We start from the raw sequence: 19,804 nt of genomic DNA, 5'->3' as shown, positions 1-19,804 counted from the left end.
GGAACCTATCATTGTAGATTAAATTCCTAGTGACTAACAAATTTTTTATATTGAAACGTCTTACATTAATCCTATCAAAGGCATTCCAATGTATTTAGATAGATGGTGTAAAACTTAAAATATATAAGCAGTTTTGTGTTTTATACTGATTTACTGAGTAAACTAACTAGATTCAGTTTCACTAAAGGTAGAGTATTTCCATTCTTTGTTTACTTATAATGAAGAATTAGAACAGAACACTTTTTCCCTTAACTCAAACTTCTTTGAAATGTAAACGGAGTGAGATAAAAATTTTCAGATTATAACTAGATGAAAAAAGAACTACTAACTTTTCCTCACATAGATATGGTAATTATTATGTTTAGAGGAAGCCTATGCTAATATCCTTTCATTTTCCAGAAGAAATATAACAAGGTAATATTTTTCATTGTTGTTCATTTTGCTTCTAAAGTAATTATATAATTTACATACTAATCTTTTTGTGACTTGAATTAAATTGCATAGTAATAAACACATGAAAATCTCCAGAAAATACAACTAGGACATGCTTGTGTACATATACACGCAAAGAAACTTTTTGTATTTAATATTAAAAAAGCCACCTAATATCAACTAATATTAAATAATACCTCAGCAGCTCAGACAGGTCACTGATCAACTGACCACTGACTTGACTCCTTGGAAGAACTTAGACAGCCTTACCAGCAACAACACAAGAAACTTGTTTAGCATTTAGACTGTCAGAAACTGAACAGAGATCATGGCAGTGTTATCAGTTATTCAGGTTGTAATAGAGGTTGCGTCCACAAAGATATAACCTTGTGGTAAACTCAAAAGAGGGTCATGTTCAGCAGACAAGCTATTAAGCAAAAATTCTGTTTGTTTTCTACTATTTTTTTACATGACCGTTAGTCTTGTGATTCATTAGAACAGATAATTTTGTTCATTGCATTGGTATATTCAAAGTTTTCATAGAGTTTAGAAATAAGAAAGTGGCACAGAGTTCTATCAAATTTAACAGTTAAGAAAGTATGACCTCACACCTGCCTATAGGCCTTTTTCCATTAAACTGCCATGAGGAGCTTGAGGTTTTGTAGTTCTTTTTGGGTTTTTCCTGATAATAATGACCCATTAAAGCATTAGGTATGTCATAAATAGCCTTTTCTCCTCTTATCTCTCTGCTGGGGTAAGGGGCTCCTAATGGAAGCTTCATATTGATTTAGAATTGGGGCTGGAATGCTCTGTGTCATGTTGGGTTAATGTATACAGCTATTCACCACCAGAGATTTAGGTTGGTATCTATCCAAGATCACAAGTAAAGTGAGTTTTTTTAGCTAAGCCCATAGTTTATATATGTGTGATATGAGATACAGTATAAATATCTTTAGGTTTTTGATGTCATCATCTGAGCCTGAGCAAGAACTGCTAAGAACTGGAAAACAAAGTCTTTACAGGACAAGACAAGTACCAGAAATAAGACATTTAGGTCCTTTTTATATATCATACTTATGCTGTGGGACTTCAGCCAGTCATATCTTCCACTCCTTGCCTTTGAAATTAAGAAATATTTTTGATTGATTTTTGCTGTTTTATTTGCAAGGAGATACAGTTAATGCATGTTGAAATACCAAAACTTTACTCTGAGCTCATTTTTAAACCTTAAAGTTTTGTGGAAAAATCTTCTAAAAATGTTCCTTCTCAAACTAAGATTCCTTGGAACTTGTTGTATATTTACAAAGGTTAAACTGCTCTCAAGGAAATAATTATATCTCACAAAACTCCCAAATTGTTTAGGTAGGAAGAGACCTCTTGAGATCACCCTCTACAGCCCCCCTACTCAGCTAGAGCAGGTTGCCTAGACCATGGATCTATCCAAGGATAAAGATTATACAACCTCTTTGGGCAACTTGTGCCAGTTCTCTATCACCCACACAGAAAGAGAAGAATAAAAAAAATAGTGTTTTCTTGTGTTCAGATGGAATTTCATTGCACTCATTGACACTTGTCACTGGACACTATGGAGTCTGAGAGAAGTTTGGGGTCCTGCTCTTCCTTCACTCTTAGCAGGTGTTTATGCACTTCAATAAGAACTCCCTGGTGCCTTCTCTTTTCATACTGAAGTGTTCCAGCTGTCTCAGCCTCTCCTCCTACAAAAGATGCTCCAGTCCCCTAACTGTGTGGGTGAAGAGTGCAGCAAAGAGCCAAAGTCCATTATCCCTCTTGTACTCAGAAATTTTAAAGTCATTAAGATACCTAATACAAATAGAAGTAATGCAAACACTACACAAACTCATGTTCTTGGAAAAATTACCTCTTACAGCATACAAAAGCAGACATACATGAGATGCTCCTGACAAAGCAGGCAATTTAGCGAGATCGTCTTATAATAAAAAAACAGCTATTCACTAGTTTTAAGATTTTTCCAAAGAATGCAAGCACTAAAATATTGTGCTGTTTTAATCAGGTTTTCCTGTAATTTCCTGAAGTTTATCCTAATGTGTAAGAGTAAATATATAACCTCTCTTAAATCAGAAAAGGCAATTCAAACAGAATGAAACATAGGAAGATGCATATAACTGAAACTTTACTTAATCAGGGTCTTAAATCCTGATCTTGTAGGACCAACAGGTGTTGAATTTCCTCAAATTGAATTTACCAGAGAGTTGAGGAAATTTCACATCTCATCACAGCTCTAACTACATGATTTTATAACATGCTAGAAAGAATCCTGTTGGATTACATGATCTCTGGATCATACTGAAATTCACTTAAGTCTAATAAAACATCAATGTAAAAAAGTAAAAAAAGTGACTTACCTTGTCTGCTTTCCACTTCTTAGGATATACTTCTCTGAAATATTTAGTTCCATAAGCTTCTTGGCCATATTTGTCTGACTGAAAAAGTGATGGCTCATACTTCTCATAATTTTTATGATGTGAAGAAAATGGTAGAAATCTGAAATTCAAGAACATTTTAGAATCAGTTATGCTCTTCTCTAGATGCCACAGGATTGTTGTAAATCAATGCTGCAGGAGATGACGTGTACACATGTTCCTGATATTTTTCACTACCTTCTTAATGTTCCCTCTCAGTATTGTGAGAGGATTACTGCAATTTCTCCCGCAGCTTTTTCTAGATTAAATTTGGAGCAAAGAGACAGTGAGTTTCAAGAGGACAAAATGAAGACTTTGTGCACAAGAATCTAACTTAGTTCACTTGCATTAGTAGATTATTACTTTGTGTGCATCTGCACTGACAGCTGGTGGGATGTGTGCAGGACAATCAGGGGCCCCTTTGCTGGGAGGTGCCTGCTGGTACCTCAGGTCCTAGCAGAGAGTGCAGCCTGTGCCAGCTGCCAGTGGCAGGCACTCCCCATGCCTGGGGACAGACATCACCTCTGGAGATAGCCATCCTTGCTTTGTCACAGCCAAAGCTAAATAACCACATTCTCATTTAACAGAACGGAAACTTGCTCGTATTTGTAAACCACAAAACTGAGAAATTGTTTCTTCAGAATTCACAGACTGCGTGCTTTACTCTTAAGTTATAATTATGTCCTAATTAGCAATCTTTTTGAGCCAGGTTCTTTCATTTTCGGTGATAATGATGATGGACTTGCTGCTTAGCTAGTGCCAGTGAGCGGTGAAACTCCAGCTACCTGCTGGAAGGGGTTTTCAGATGGATGTCCCTAACTGCCAGGGACAACCACAGGTTTTTTGGGTAGGTTCCACAGCAAATTATATGAAGAAAAGTGAAAAACATCTTGTATATAGAAGATCAGCAAGACACCCTACAAACACATCTTAGTTCCATCTATCAGTTTCCAGGAGAGTCATGAGAGAAAAAAGTACATTTTACTATAAAGTAAAACATTGGGAATTAAGTTTATCATTGCTGGTATTCTGAAAAAAATCAACATGTGTTCTTAATTCTAGAAGTGCAGGAAAAAATATTTCTCGGTAAAATTAGAAATATATGCTTCAGAAGTCAAAAATATCACTTTTAAATCCTATGACGAGAAGGGTAGTTAATTAGAACCCCTCCTTAACTGAAAGCTTTTCAGAATCCAGAGTCCCATAAGAGTTAGGCAAACAAAGTTTTTATAAAAATGAGGATCAAAATACTCTTCTTTGTCTCTCAGCTGATACAGATGCAGAAAACTATTTCTTTTGATTAACTGATTTATCAACAACTGCTTGAGTGGTTTTTAAAATTATTTTTCTTTCTTTCCACCTCATAAAAATAAATGGTTTGAGAATCTTTCCAGCTGTATTAACTTCTTCTATCCTGTGCCACAAACAAATGCCATGTAAAGTTAGTAAAAGGAAAACCCTGAGTTAGCAGACTTTTAAATAATAAAAAGCTATAGTAGCATGTGTATACCCATGGGAAAGGACACCCTCACACAAGACAGATTAGGGTACTTGTAATGCTAATTTGCACATGGGATGGACATCACACACACACAAAAATTAATGTGGCCCCAGTGTCCCAGAGAATACATCGAAGGTGCTGTGAGCCGGCTGCTCCACTTGCAGTTTTTATCACTTCTGAATTGCATTTTAATAGTACATTTTTCTTTTGTTCAGACATGAAAGAAAATTGGCTTTCTCAGGGGATTGGATAGCTGAGAAGACAAGGCTTGCAGTTTTGGGATTTACCCATATATGCACAGAATTTAGTTGAGCCAGAGCATACATAATTTAATATGAATACCATGTCTGCAAAATGCATTACAGATAAAATAATTAAAAATCTTGAGGGAAGTAGAAGTAAATTATTATCATTTTCCTAAAATAAAAAAATTCTACATAGAGGTTTTGATTTTACTGTGGATCAGTTAATCTTTGTTTTTTTGGCAAACAAATTCTCAGAGTAATGTAGGTTCTACTATGATTCAAAAAAACACCCCAAAATTAACACTTTGAGACATAACTAGCAGTATTTTTTTTAAATGAAAAAAAAAAATACCATAGAGGATAATGGTATAAAGTAAAAGTTTTTCTTCTGTTTACAGTTCTGCTCTCAGAGTCAGGGGGCAAATCCTTAAAGTGATGATTCTCTAACAACATGCTTGTAAATTCAGTGTCTGCTTGAAGTAAGTGAGAATTTACATTACGTGAATAAGCAATTAAAAGAATTACAACAATTTTTTGTGTTAAGTAGGGTAACCAAATTAATGGGAGTGATACCAAAGTCATTACATCCCCCATCCAATAATAATAACAAGAAGTAATAGCACTGCAAAACACTTCAGTAATGTTATTATGTTCTGTACCTCTTCGTATACACCTGACACAGCTTGTCCCAAAATTAATGACAGTATGTGCTCTGAAAGTGACAGAAGAGAGTGATGGAAGAAGAACATTAAATCCAGACAATGATAGGATACCATTATCAACTGTACAAGTTTAGATTTCAATAGTTTAGATTTCAAAACATACACTCATTATTCCTACATCTAGTTTTCAGCTTTTCGTTGTGATTTAAGGGTAAATTCAGAAATTCTTAAATGTTTTCAGTAAACATGACAGAGACAAAAGTAACAATCAAAGACGAATTAAATTCTGTATTGATGCTTTATTGGGCTATAAAAAGAAGTCAGTATAAGCTGAGACTTCCCAAAAGATGGAAGGTGAACTTTCCCTAAATAAATATATTGAAAAATGCAAGATTATTTAATATAAGCCAGAATGAGAAAGATGCCAAAGAATACAATCAAAATGAGGAAAGGGTTGGAACCAAAAATGAGAACTACAAATGGCAGTATTACTCATACATAACCTGAGAAGGATTAGGACCAAGGCTGGCTGCGTCACTGGTGATGAAGGCCAGCTGCACTACTGCTAGGACTCCAACCTAATTAGCCTAAGTAGACTTAGAAGGCTTCACTTAGTAGCCAAACTAGGACCTCACAGCTGCTAGAGGTATTTAAATTTCAAAGACACTACAGATATTTGTTGCTAACAAAAATAAACATTGTTTTATCTCTCATCCTGTCCTGGACCTTCCTTCTACTATTAGTTTAATCTTTCTAAACTTTTTCCCCTCACAGGTTTACACTCCTCATACACGATTTTTGTTCCTACATTCCTCACCTACCATTTCTTCCTTTTAGTCTGCCTCTTTTATTGCAATCTCTCTCACTAATTTGACAGGAGATGGAAAAGGCCTTTTACATGCTGAAGGTTTTCGAACTTGGTTGACAGAGATGACAGAAGGAGCAGCAGGAACCGGTTTCTGGTGTCTACGGCAGTGTGAGAGGAGCACAGCAGCACAAGCAGGAAGGAGAATTTCCCAGGCCCATCACTGACTGATGGGCAACAGCATCCCAATGCCACATGGAACTTAAAAATAGGACGCAGGACAGAGGCAGTGATTTCTTATTGAAATTTAAATGGCCACAAAAAAATGGAGTGGTCTGTCAGCATGTTCTCTGAATCTACCCAAGAGGCAAAATCCCAGCAGTCTAGTGGAGCAAGCAGGTAATCCTGATCCCAGAAAAGCTTCAAAACATATCCAGGCTTTTCAGAAAGATCTGCCAGATATACTACTGGACTGCCACACATGCTGCACTGCCAGGGCACAGTTAGAAATATAAAACAGAGTGCTGTTACATGGCTTTTCAAACTTTTACATTTGTATGTACTGTACATTTTTGTAATTTAGTGAGGAAAATGCCAGCAAAATATTAACTCTATGACATTGTTAAATTTTTATCTAAAGTGTTTTTATACAATAGCAATTCAATTCTTTGTTGTCTTGATTTAATTCAAATTCATCTCGCTTTGAAGAACTCCATGAACAATTAGCTCCAAACAAGCCATGCTTCTCTATCAGGAATCTGTGAATATTTTATCTTCTTTTTTTTCTTTAATAAAACATGACATTAATTTTAAGCTTTCAAATTTGTATTATACCTGAAGTAATTTTTTCATCAAATACAATCTTTTCACTTGGGGAACAAAGAAGGAAGCATAATGGTTTTCTATAGCAAAACAACTGCAGCAGGCCAGACATTATTTAGTTTATAATGCATGTATATTAAAATCAAAGTGTTAGATACAAGAATAAAGAAAGATGGAATATTTTATTTAGCATATCTAGTGACATTATCTTTAGTGCACTGGTTTTCCTATGAGAAGCCTACTTGGGTGCCTTAATACAAATATTGTTTCTGGTGATATACTAAATACACAGTTTATTGAAAAAGTATCAATCACTTTGATTGTAACATCAGTAAATTAAAAATTCTCTGGCCATTTTTATTTAACCCCTGTCTGCAATAATGTGATGTGGCAAATAAAAGCACAGCCTAGTTCCTGTAGGAAGTAAAAGAGATCTCTTCTGCAGCAAATTCCGGAACTTCTTAATTATACACAGACTTATTATCTGCATTCCCAGTGTTATAAAGTACCAGAACTTCATTAGAAAAATTAAGATGGAAAAATGAAGGCGCTACTTTGTAAATTTCCAGTGGAAATTAGCTGGAAGAAGCAGAGGAATACTGGATCAAAAGAGGGTAATCATGCTTAACTGTGCCCTAGAGCACCCGCATGTATAATACGATTTGCACAGTAACTACCTCTCCTATTACTGCTTGTTTGGAGTATTCTGTGTTAATGGGGTTAGCTAATTTAGTATTTTAACTTAAAAAGACTCTGCTGATTAATAAATGTTGCACACTGTGCTAGTAATTAAAATAAATGGAAGAGTTACAAATAGAAGTTGAATTGTTAAGAAAACATTATCTGAAAATATATGATAATCCCTGTTTATCATAATACAATAACAGTCCGGAAAATATGCAAATTGCTGAAGTTGCAAAGCATATGACAAACTAAGTATAATTTGAAAAAAGTTTTCAGATGTGTTGTGTTTGTATGACAAAAAAAATGTAGCAGCCGTTTTCACTGCAGCTAAATCAGACACACAGTAAAAGATTTTATAACTCAAGATATTAAAAGATTTTTTAAAAACTCTAGACCTTAAAATTACTTGCTCTCCTTGTACATTGGTGCTCTCCAAGTACAGAGCTTATTTAGGTCACTGATTTCTCTGCCAGTGTATCTGTTCTGCCCAGCACAGGGCAGCACAACAGCACCTCAGCTGCTCTAAAGAAAAACACAATCTTGCTGGAAATAAGTCCATGAGGAGCTGGGTGCTGCTGTATTCACACAGCTCAGGATAGGCAGGATGTGCAAACATTGCTGGGCACCAGTGAACCAGTGTGACCAGGACCAGGCTGTGCATCTTCAGCACGGCACTGAGCACAGACACAGCCAGAAGCTGAGATAATGTTTCTGATGTCACGCCAAAAGCCTACCACAAATTAGAAAACCTAAGCCTTACACTATTGCTATCACCCCACTGCATCTCATTCTGATGTTTGCTGACTTCATAAAGATGTTTAATAGCATACTTCGAAGTATGAGGCATATTATATGAGACAGATTTCATCAAAGTTAATGAAAATAATTTACATTTTTGTTCTCTGGAAAATTAGGCCAGCATGCGCCTACTCACAACTGAGGAAAGAACTTTTTATGCTTCATCTAAATCTGCTGGATCCAGCAGTTGTCTCAAACTAGACACTATATTAAGTGGCCATCCCAAAGGAATGCAATTGTCATTCTTATCCAAGTGGAGGGGGAAATCACTTCATTTGTATGAAAAATAGCACATTAAGGTAGTAACAGCTTCAATTACATGAGAAAAAGGAATCATTCTTATTAGGCTGGATTACCCAGTTGCTTTTCCATTACAGAAAAGGAAAATTCCAGCAGTTGCTTTAAGTGAGCATAGTATATTCTCTTTTGGTTTCATTTGTACTACTTCTGCCTGCCTCAAACTCTCTCAAAGCTTTTCCAAAATTTTTGTGCATTTTATCAAAAGCAAGAACTTTCTCAGAGCTTGCAACACTCGTCCTATCATCATGTAAACAACCACTCATAATAAGAGGTTTGTGAGAATTCTGAATGTTGCTGAAAATTTCAGGTACATGCTAACAATCTTTCTGTCCTAAGAGACCCAACACAATACATACTCTGGAAATGTACATTTCAATGCAAATGTCATTCATGCAAACACAAGCTTTCTCAACAAATGCCACACACTTCTGCTGTTCATTCTCTCTTTATTTTCTAAAACAGAAAAATAATCAGCATAGGAAGCACTACTAGGAAGAAATAAAGTCCCAAAGTACACAATTACATAGCAAGAAACAGAAATTTGTCAATTCGTAATAGACACTGCTGAGAAAAAAACTACTGTAGAATCCTGAGTAACCCTTTGTTGGCTCCTCCCTGGAGACCAACATCCCACACAGCAGCTGCAGCATTACCAGTAAGCATTAGTCCTGGTGATGACCTGCAGCTCTGTCATCACCTTTTCAAGGTTACAGATGTGACCCTTGCATGCCTGGTTGAATAAGAAGCACAAATGGAATGATCCCAGCCTGAAAATATATAATACACTCTGCATTTAGTGTGCATGAAGCTGAGAATCATTGATTGTTGGGACATTGGTTCTGTGCATTAAGGATGGCATTAAATGCTTCCTTACCCATAAGGTAAATAAAAACCCACATGAAATAATATCTACCCAAGTTGGAGGCTTCAAATTAAAACTGTGCGAGACCAAATCTTCACAATTCCCTCACTGAAGAGTCAGTGAAACATTTATTGCAAGGTCTGACCTTCTGAAAGTCTTGACACAGTAATGTCTGGGGTAAACTTCATCACATAAAGACTGGGCAATGTAGTCATGCCTATAAATGAAGGACATCGTCTATCCTCAGTTGGAATGCATCAATCACAACTAATTCAGTGAAGAAAACACTTTAAATGAGAGGTAGAGTATTAATTACTACCGAGTAATAGGGGTTATTTTAAATTTCACCAGCAGAAATTTTATATAAAAATTAAAATAAAACCAGCAGAAATTTATGCTGAGATGTGAAAATCAAGCTGTTTCTTCCTCTGTACACCAATACATGAAAGAACACAGAGAGAAATAGAAAAGGAGAGTATTTTTGTACTTGTAACTGAACTCACTTATTATTTTGGTATGAAAGGAATAAAAATGTTATCTCTCACTCAACGAACAAACAAAAACCCACCAAAAAACCAACTAAACCAAAAAAACCCCACCAAAAATGTTGTCCAAAAGAGAAAAAGTAGTCCAAATAAAATATTTTTTCAATTTCAAAAGTGTTTCTTAATAGAATTTTCATTCAAAGTTACTATTAATATTAAATTGGGGGAAATGGTCCAACAATAAAAACATAGAAGGTAAACCATGTAAACACAATTGATTCTGGCACTCATAAGAACCAGTCTTGAATCTGACACATAGCTATACGGAGCTGATAAAAAGGCATGAAACAGATCAAAGATAGCAAAACATCATGTGCCAGTGATCACAGGCTGCTCATGAGGAAAAGTGATTCCCTTCTGTCCTGAATTCTGTATTGAAGGGCCAAAGGATTGCCAAGAGAAGTGAATTCAAGGAAAAAGTTGGCAAAACATAATTCTTTATCTAGTTAACTACAAAGGTAGAGAAAGTGACTTAGCAGGCTTGTATTATGATTGGATAAAAAAGCGTTTAACAGTCATCATGCTAAAAAAAAAAAATTAAAAAGGAAATATTTTGGCAAGAGCCTTAAATCTTTTGGAACAGAAGCCTTAATCCTTTGTGATGGATTATGCCTGTATTTGAGATTTTATGGAAAAGAACTGGCCTGTCTGGCAGTATTACAGCTGCCATGGCTTAGGAAATCAAACTGCTTCAAAGGTTATTCTACTTTTTATGTCGTGTTCTAACATGCAACATATGCTCCCTCCCCTTCCAAATGAGCTGTGGTAAACAAGTCTTATTGGCATGCAACACCATTTTTCCTCTCATAACCAGTAAGCTTCTGAGCTTCCAGAATATGAAGACTGAAACAGTGTTTTTGCCTTGGCAAGGTGCATGTGGCAAGGCAGAATTTGCATTTGTTTTCTTATTCCCCATTAAAGCCATCTGTTGCATCACATATTATTACCATTACAAGTTCTTTTAGGCACTCATAGATATGGATGGCACATGTCATACAATTACAAGATAGGGTCTCTGCCCTGAGCAGTTTATAATCTGAGGACACAGAATATAGAAGTACATACATAAAATGTTTTCTAGTAAGCTGTCAGGTTTGACATTTCATTTTGTCAGGCATGAAAGGTTTCTGAAAGCAATGGAATAAAGAAAACATTCTCACAACAATATAAGAAGAGCCAAAGAACTCACTCCTTGTCATGGATGGGATTCCTCCATTCCTCCCTTCGCGCTGGCTCTCTGGTTTTGGCTGGTGATGAGTACATTGATTCTCTCACGCGCAGGGTTGGTTCCATGGGCTTGTAGCGCTGCTGCAACACTTCAGCGGGATCACGGAACGGCCCCTGAAAGGTGAGGATAATACAAGTGCTCTGGTTGGGCTTACAGTTCTTTTCTTTCCCCTCTTTTATTCATGGCATATCACTAATGAAACAGGACACAGAATGTTTGGGAAGCGTAGCAAGACTCTTCTCCCAAAATAATTAAAGATGTTCATTTTGATAGAGACTTAGAAATAACATAAAGGTTGATAACATACTCTAAAGCTGCAAACAGAGTGTACTACAATTCCATTTACCTACTAATAAATACTTGAAATTTTAAACAAATATATTGTTAGAACTGATTAGGAAAACTTTGTTTTTACTTAGAAAAAAGTATCGGTGAAATAAAATAAAAGCATTTACTATATCTAAATTCTGCTTAAGCAGAAAACTTAAGTATTTCACTTTGCATTGAACAGTTTAAAGAACATGCTCTTTTCAATGTAACTATAAACCCACCTGGAAGGGAACTTAATACATGGCTTAAGACACAATTCTTCTAACAGAATTCAAACACATGACTTCAGTACTATGGGCACATAGTCCATTTCTGGAAGGTCTAATTTCACATGAACTTTGTAATTCTTAAAAAATACACATATACATCTTTTTTTTCCCAGAGTATATTGTTTAATAACTGATTGTGTCAGTATCTACCATTTAACAACATGGATAAATAGCAGGAAGTCCTCTCCTGTGCTGCTGAATTGACATATCCTATATGTCTCACTTCTAATATTAACCCTTAAGAACTTACCTGGAATACAATTAGTACCCATGTCACTCATGGCAGTTTAATGGCAAGCCTGGACTTAGAAGTATTAAAATGAATTTTTATTTTCATCATTGTTGCTCTTGCAATGAACTAGTGAAACCTTTTGAAACTATGAACAGACAAAGAATCCTAATCACAGCCTTTATTCTTAAAGATATCCTTCTTTAAATAGGTTATCACTAACAAGTCACAGCTGGAGTTACTGCAAGCACTGAGTGAAGACTGTGGGGCTAATAAAAAGAAATGATTCACGCCTCATTTATGTTCACTTATGTTTTACATTAATAGAAACCAATAATAGGAACCAGTTACCATAAAAGTCATGGACCGTAAATAACACAAATGGCAAATAAGTATCATCTAGTACTTTTCACAGCTGGACAGGAGGATTGCTATATTTAAAAGTAGTTAATGGATTTTTATTGGAACTTTACTTTTTAAAGGCACAGCACCAAGATTTGGAGATCTTTTTAAAGGTCCCAGTAAGCACATGAGCATAATATTTACACTTCTTGCAGATATTTTCTTGTTTCTGTTTTCAAAGTCTGCAGGAAAAATATGTTCATTTTAAAAGAACACAAAAGTCTTAAAACAGAATGAAAAGTGCTACCGCCCATGAGAAACTACTTACTATTAGAACAGGTCATCAGAACTAGTCAACAGTGTTCTAGTAATACGTAACCTGATGGTCAAGTTATAAAGAAGTTTAAAATTTATAATAAAAATTGAATATTCTGTTACAAGATGTTTGCATTAAGTGGACATATAGAGGAAGAAAGACAAGTACTATTACCAATTAATACCAAGAAAAATATGTTTAATTTTGAAAGTAGTCTTTCAGATTATTGTATTATTTCTTCACTGAAAAGTATTGACTCATATTCTTCCAGTATAAGGGCCAAATCAGATATCCAAGCAAGGGGTTTTCTTAATCTTTAATTTCTGACACCTAACTAGAAGGCAGATACGGAAAAAAACCCACAGTCCATAGTTTAAATAAAATTACAATTACTAATAGAAGGAGAGGGGGAAAGGATGTAACTAAGCAAAGGTCTCTCAAACTAATGCTATGACATCACTAATGAAAGCAGAGTATATACATTAGAATACTGAGATAATTCTAAACACTCCCTGAAGATTTTTCTGTTCCTCTGAATAATGTATCTGAAGAAATTTAGTTAGTAATAGGGACCTCAGGAATGTATCTTAAATGGAGGCCTCCACAAAGTCCACGTGTCTATTTGCATTTCACAAGATTAAGACTTGTGGAAACTCTGGTAGATCGGTGCTTAAAAAACGTTTTCAAATTGACAATGCTTGTAAGTGTTCCAGGCGTCCTGCTTCAAAGTGGAAATATTTATGGGGAGGTCAGGCTTGGAAAAGAATGGTAGGAGTCAACCAACAATGTTTACCCTGAAAGAAACTCACACATCTCTATGCTCTATGTTTGGAATTTGTACCGAGTAGCATAAGCCTTCTTGGTACCAAGTGGTATGCCAAATAAAGGTTAGCAGATCAGCATTCTTACTACTTCATCATAACATCAGAAACTCATAATAAAAAATACGATCTGCATGAAATTATGCATTCCTCACCGTCGCCATTCCACAACAGATAATGGCATGCAAAAGATCTAAATGGTAATGTGCATTCTGTTATTAACACCTTTTAATGAATAAATGACTAATTTTAGCATTATCCATGTTTCTATTAAATTATAATTCTAGTTAACTCAGTAATAAAAATGATAGATCTAACTGATGTAGAAGCATCATTAAAACCTTTCTTTTAAATACACTATCTTACACACACAGACCTTACCTAATAAATGCTAAATACCCATTTCCCTAAGAGAAAACTGAAAGATAGGAGGTTTTTTTGTTTGTTTTAAACATATATAATATGTTTAAATATATAAATATATAAATAATAATATATATTAAAAATATATAAATAATAATATATAAAACATCCAAACCTAGGGGCAATAAAAATTTTAGATACCTGAAAAAAAGTAACAAGTGAGCCCGGCAGATATTAGAAAAGGAAGCGTGGTGCCAAAAAGTGTTACCACAAAGAACACAAGTATGTATAGTAATTAAATTTCTTAGGGTCAGACAACTTTCAGGATGATGTGTTCTGGTGGGTTTTCATTTCCAGCTGTTTCATCAGCTCAAACCAATGTCCTTTTCTTAGACATACAACCCTACATTTCAAAGTGTTGTGCAGGGATTTAGCCGTGTGACTCCCATTAACATCAATAAGAGTCGGGCAGCTAAATCCACGCGCTGTGCTTTGAAAATTTACCCCACAGTGTACATCCCAGGGTGCTGAAAGGATTAAAGTATTATATAGTAAATTCCCTCTTTGAGGTGCAGAAAATAAACAGAACTCTTCTGGTTTGTTCTAAAAGGCTATCTGTGCATGACTGCTGTGTGTCTGAACTTAGAAAGGTCTATAAAATATTCCAAATCCAAGCAGAGCACCTTAACAATGGAAGAACTGTGAGTTCCCTATTTATTTAAAAGCCTGATTCCTGCACCATGTTCGCAAGGCAAAAGCTTTCCTCTTTCTTGAGAGACAATGCAACCAGCCACATCCTGCTCAAGGACTGTCATAGCCCTCCTTGGTCCCAAAAGGTAAAGCTATAATGTCGTGTTTATGTCAACTCCAAGCTCCCTGATCACCCAAACTGCCTGTTGGCTCACACTTTGTCTCAATTCTAATGTGAGTCAATGAGGTCGTTCTATGAGGAATCTCAAGGCAGTCAGGATAGGGACAACACAAGAAGGAAGGACAAAGGTGGAGAACTGCCCTGAAGTTAATTCTTACTGTTATAAGCAGTGGGCTCACCTCTACTTCTCCAGAGGCATTCTCACAGGCCTTCTTAGAATCACAGAATCACAAACCTTCTTAGAATCATAGAATCATAAAGGTTGGAAAAGACCTCCAAGATCATTGACTCCAATCTTTGACCAAACACCACCTTGTCAAAGTAAACCATAGCACTAAGCGCCATGCGCACTCATTTCTTGAACATTTCTGGGCATGGTGACTCCACTGGCTCCTTGTTCTGCCTGTTCTAATGCCTGACCACCTTTAAGTGATAAAATTCTTCCTGATGTCCAGCCTGAACCTTCCCTGGTAAAGTTTGATGTTATGCCCTCTTGTCCTGTTGCCTGGGAAAAGAGACCGGCCCCCACCTCTCTTACAGCCTCCTTTCAGAGAGCTGTAGAGAGCAATATTGATTCAGAGGAGTGAGACACCATTATATATGATATATATATATGCATTGCTTATTGCTCAAGTTGTTACATTTCTGCAGGAAGATCATAGTTTCACTGGAAGTTGCTAAGAAGGACTCATTTAGAAGTATTATCTTTCTAAGCAAGATACAAATAAGGAAATTTAAATATAGAATGGAGTACAAAATGGAAAATGTCAGAGGTTCTGAAGATGTTGTGTCACTCAAAGTGAAACCAGCATGGAAAGTGAATGCGTGAGCTAAGTAGAAGATTCAGTAGACTGGGCAGACTGAAAAATTCTTCAGAATAGAGGGAATCTCAAAATATTTCTATCCCTAAAGTACTTGTATAAGGCACCTATTGGCAAAAGCTACATGTCATTGTACTGTCATCAAGTGTGGAACACAAAGTTCTCAAAAGAAGAGAGAACATTCCCAGCAGGTTTTGATAATAAGGAGGAAAAAGCTATTTTGCCATCTTGTGAGGCATTCACTTTATGCATTATCTCACAGATGTCCATAACTCTACAGAAAAGGAAAAAAATCTACCTGCCAGATATGGTGACATCATATCTGAAGTTAAAAAGGTAACATCAGTGAAGTTAAAATTGAGACTATGACTGTTCATAATGGAAGCTGGGCAAATTGGTCATGATGGAGCAGAACATCTTTGCTATTTAAGCTCTCACACATCTAGTGAGAGCAGGAACTATTCTGAACTGAGAGGATGTGTCAGTCTTCATATGGAAAACAACTGCAAACTGAGGACAAAATTATCACAACTGCTTAATTTTTCCATCACCTTTCATTTCTCCTTTTTTTTTAATGATTTAAGATTGGAAATTAAGAATTCTAGCTCTCAATTATATTCAATTCTATCAGGTCATACCTTTGAAATATCATAAATTACACTTTTTTTCCCCAAAGGACAAAAACAACATCTAAAGAATTAATATTTCCCTATTTCTACGTAACACCTAGATTTCTTTTTTCTTTAAGTCAAATCTGTGTCAAAAACTTTATATCTTCAATGCAAGCACTAGATTTATATTTTGAAAAAATATTCACAAAAGGGATTTTCAGACTTGATGGTCCAACTCAAGATATTCTGTGATAATCTCTGATAAAAGATGTGAGCAAAAGCTGTCGCAGAGTCACTGGAACATGTTACCTGAGGTTTCTGTCTGCCAGCAGGTAGCACAGGCAGTGATTTGACAAAAGCTGGAGGCTCTTTACAGGTCGGCCAGCCATAGAGCTCATCAGCAAAGGGACTCTTCACTTGCTGCTTTTCGTGGGTCAGTGGCTTTGACTTCCGCAGCAGCAGTTCCATTGGATCTGGGGCTTTCCTGAATGGCGAATTGTAGACGCCTGGAATCTGAGCAGAAAATGGGATCATCTTTGACTTCAACTCATTTAAATTTCTACATAAACTACGATCAAAATCAGACAGTGGCACCTGCTGCACGTTTAAAAGTAAATCAGTCAACTTAAGAGAAATAGTTAAGGAGAAATAGAAGAGAATTTTTGGAGTATCAAAACCCAATAATTGCTTTTCTCCAACAAAATGTCCACAATAAATTCCTGAATAGCTATTACAATGTGTTTAGACTTAACAGTAGAAAACATGTGAAAAACAAATATTTAGCACAATGACTTCTAAATTGTGACTAAAATAGAAAGGTTCATTTGCCACTGAATTTGACTTTTTTTTTTTACATCACAAATTGTAGGACTAGTGTGGTATAATATAACAATTACTGATATAAAACACATATTTCAAAATCTGTTTTAGCAATCTACATCATTAACAATCTGTGAATATCTAGCAAGTCAAAATCATGTGACAGATTGTTCTGAAATCATACATAGATATGTAGACATTTTATCAGTTGTATATAAACAATTCCCAAACAGACATAAGTGAGTTTACTGAATTAATTATGAACTGTTAAATATGAGAATTCCTTTTCCATATTGCACAAAGCCACTAAATTTCCCATAAAACAGATCACACATCATTAAAATATACAAAAAATTTAAAGATACTGGGTTGTTTAAAGAGAATTGTATTTTCTTCGAAGGTATACTAAAACTTTTAAAGTAGATTTCCTCAGTTAAAATATATTGCCCTTTGCATTTATCATAATTCTAATTACTAATAAACCTTGAATAAAAGTAGAAGGGAAAGAAATTGTTTTCAAGATGCGGGGAAAGTTAAGGAAAAGAGTAAATGTTTAAAATCTTGTATTGCTTTTTTGGAGCACTACTGAGTACCCATGAGAAAACTGTGTAGGGCATCAGCCTCCTCATAAAGTATTAAACTCTTGGGGCGGAGAGGACAGAACTCTCTCCAATGAGTTCTAATGCATTTTTCATTAACATATCCTACTGGGAAGTTCCAGTTTCTTGTGTCAAAAAAATTAAATAAGGTACATAAAAAACATAACAGATACTTAAAAAAAAGCATTCAGTTTATTCAAAATAGTGTTGGGCTATTAAAAATTTTAAAAGCTACAATCTTCATGTCTAAGTTGTATGGGTCTAATGACAATTTATTTTGGTCCTCTGTTATTTGTTCCCCTCTTAGAGCATACCCTACAAACTATTTCATTAATGGGTAAAATGTACAGTGGGAAAGAGGACTTGAATAGAGGAAAGTGGTAGAAATATATGTATGCCAAAAAACCACTGGCTGTTCCTTCAGCTCCTCAGGATGCCAAATTAGAATGGCAGGGATCCATGCTTCAAACAGCAGGCAAACAGAATCACTGGAGTGAATGGGAAATTCCAGGTCCATCTCTATGATCTGTAAAGTCCAGCTGCAACTTAATCTTTTGTTCTGCAGATCTGGCTTGCACTCACATAAACATCTCATAAGTCACAGATTCTCCTCATACTGTTATTATTTTCATAGTACTTCATGCATTGTTATATTGCAATTTTCTTATCAGCCCAGTGGAGTTTTGCCTCTGACCACTCAGCGGTCTGTAAGTGCTACATAAAGACAAGTTCAATGTGCTGTCTTGGAATTTATTGAACTCTCCCACAAGTTCTCTCAAATATAAGATGCCACAGTCAACACAAATTCCATACAAATGGAATGCAATAGAATCACGCAAGTAAGATCCCTTGCTGGAGATACACAAACCATCTCCATGCCATGGTTATTATACCACTTCACTCATTAGTCCCACCACAGCCTTTGGATCTGCCTACATTATTACAAATTAATTTTTTGCCTTCATTATGTTGATGACAGTAAATAGAAAAACAATAACCTTTTTCAGATATTTCACTGAACTGTTGACTGTGTTGTTGCTTCATTTTTCCACCCCTTCCACACTCAGCTGTGGAGATTGTGTTCTAGCCATGCCACAGGCATGCAGAGGCTCCCAGCCATGGGGAGAGACCCTGCTCTCATGGTATGTCTGTGAAACATATTTTATAGAAAGTGACAGTGGCACTGAAAATTTAAATATTTTCCAGAAGAGAAACATCTCCATCCTCATTGCTGAGAATCAGAGTCCTCTGGAAGGAAACACTAAGGCATAATAACATCTCTCTATAGCTGGTAGGCATGGATTTGTTGATAAGTAACAAATCCTGATCAGGGCTGAGTCTTCCCAAAATTTACACTCCTTTTTAAGCCTTTCCTTAAAAAAAAAAAAATTAAAATATGCTGAAGAGCTAATTGAGGAGGAAATCTTTGGGGTTTCGGTTTGTTACTCCAAAGTGTAAAAATACAGTATCTGAAATAATTTAAATGTTCTTCCTCTGGAGAATGAAATGCAAGAATAACTTTAAAACAATGTTCTGTCTAGGTACTTCTTTTACTTCTTTACTTCTTCAGACACACTGAGAGATAGTGTGTCTCCATGAGTAAAATAGCTTTCTGAAACTGCATTTTGCAATCTCTTAAAATACTGTGTATATTCTATTTTGTGCTTCTTTGATAAAATGTTTGCCAGTAATAAGAAATTATAGATCATAAAGGGTTCAAACACTATGAATTGCTACTGAATAATAAAGAGCACTAATAAAATTGGCTTTTAGCACTTTTAATGAAACCAAAATTAGCCATAATAAATGTGGAAATCTATTGATTCAGTGTCTTTGGAATTATTATTGCTGAAAAGGTGTCTTAACAAAGAATCATCTTTTGTTGCCCATTTTTTACATACTCTCAGGTTAAATGCATACAGATATTATATCAACTATGAAAATGGATTTGTAATTTAGAGAAGCCAACCAGACACTTTAGAAGTTTTTGCTTCTTCTACAGGTGAAACTCTGTAAGATCTGGGTCAAAATTGATTACAAGGTGCATATTTAAATAATGATTTTTCAAGCAATCCTTGTTAATTACTT

At 35.6% G+C, this 19,804-nt stretch overlaps 1 protein-coding gene across 1 annotated transcript in view; it reads right to left on the bottom strand.

Annotated features, from left to right (window-relative positions):
- SPATA17 (spermatogenesis associated 17) overlaps window positions 1-19,804 on the bottom strand; it is a gene marked incomplete at both ends in the record, with an annotated part of 85,937 nt that overhangs the window by 17,482 nt on the left and 48,651 nt on the right. The window contains 3 exons of the mRNA XM_084202583.1: window positions 2,817-2,955; window positions 11,287-11,438; window positions 16,608-16,811. Of these exons, the coding sequence (XP_084058709.1) occupies window positions 2,817-2,955; window positions 11,287-11,438; window positions 16,608-16,811 (495 nt within the window). The remainder of the gene's footprint in view (window positions 1-2,816; window positions 2,956-11,286; window positions 11,439-16,607; window positions 16,812-19,804) is intronic.

This window comes from Fringilla coelebs (genome assembly GCF_963513975.1).
Source record: "Fringilla coelebs genome assembly, chromosome: 3".
Lineage (NCBI taxonomy): Eukaryota > Metazoa > Chordata > Aves > Passeriformes > Fringillidae > Fringilla > Fringilla coelebs.
This window is presented reverse-complemented; position numbering and strand designations above follow the sequence as displayed.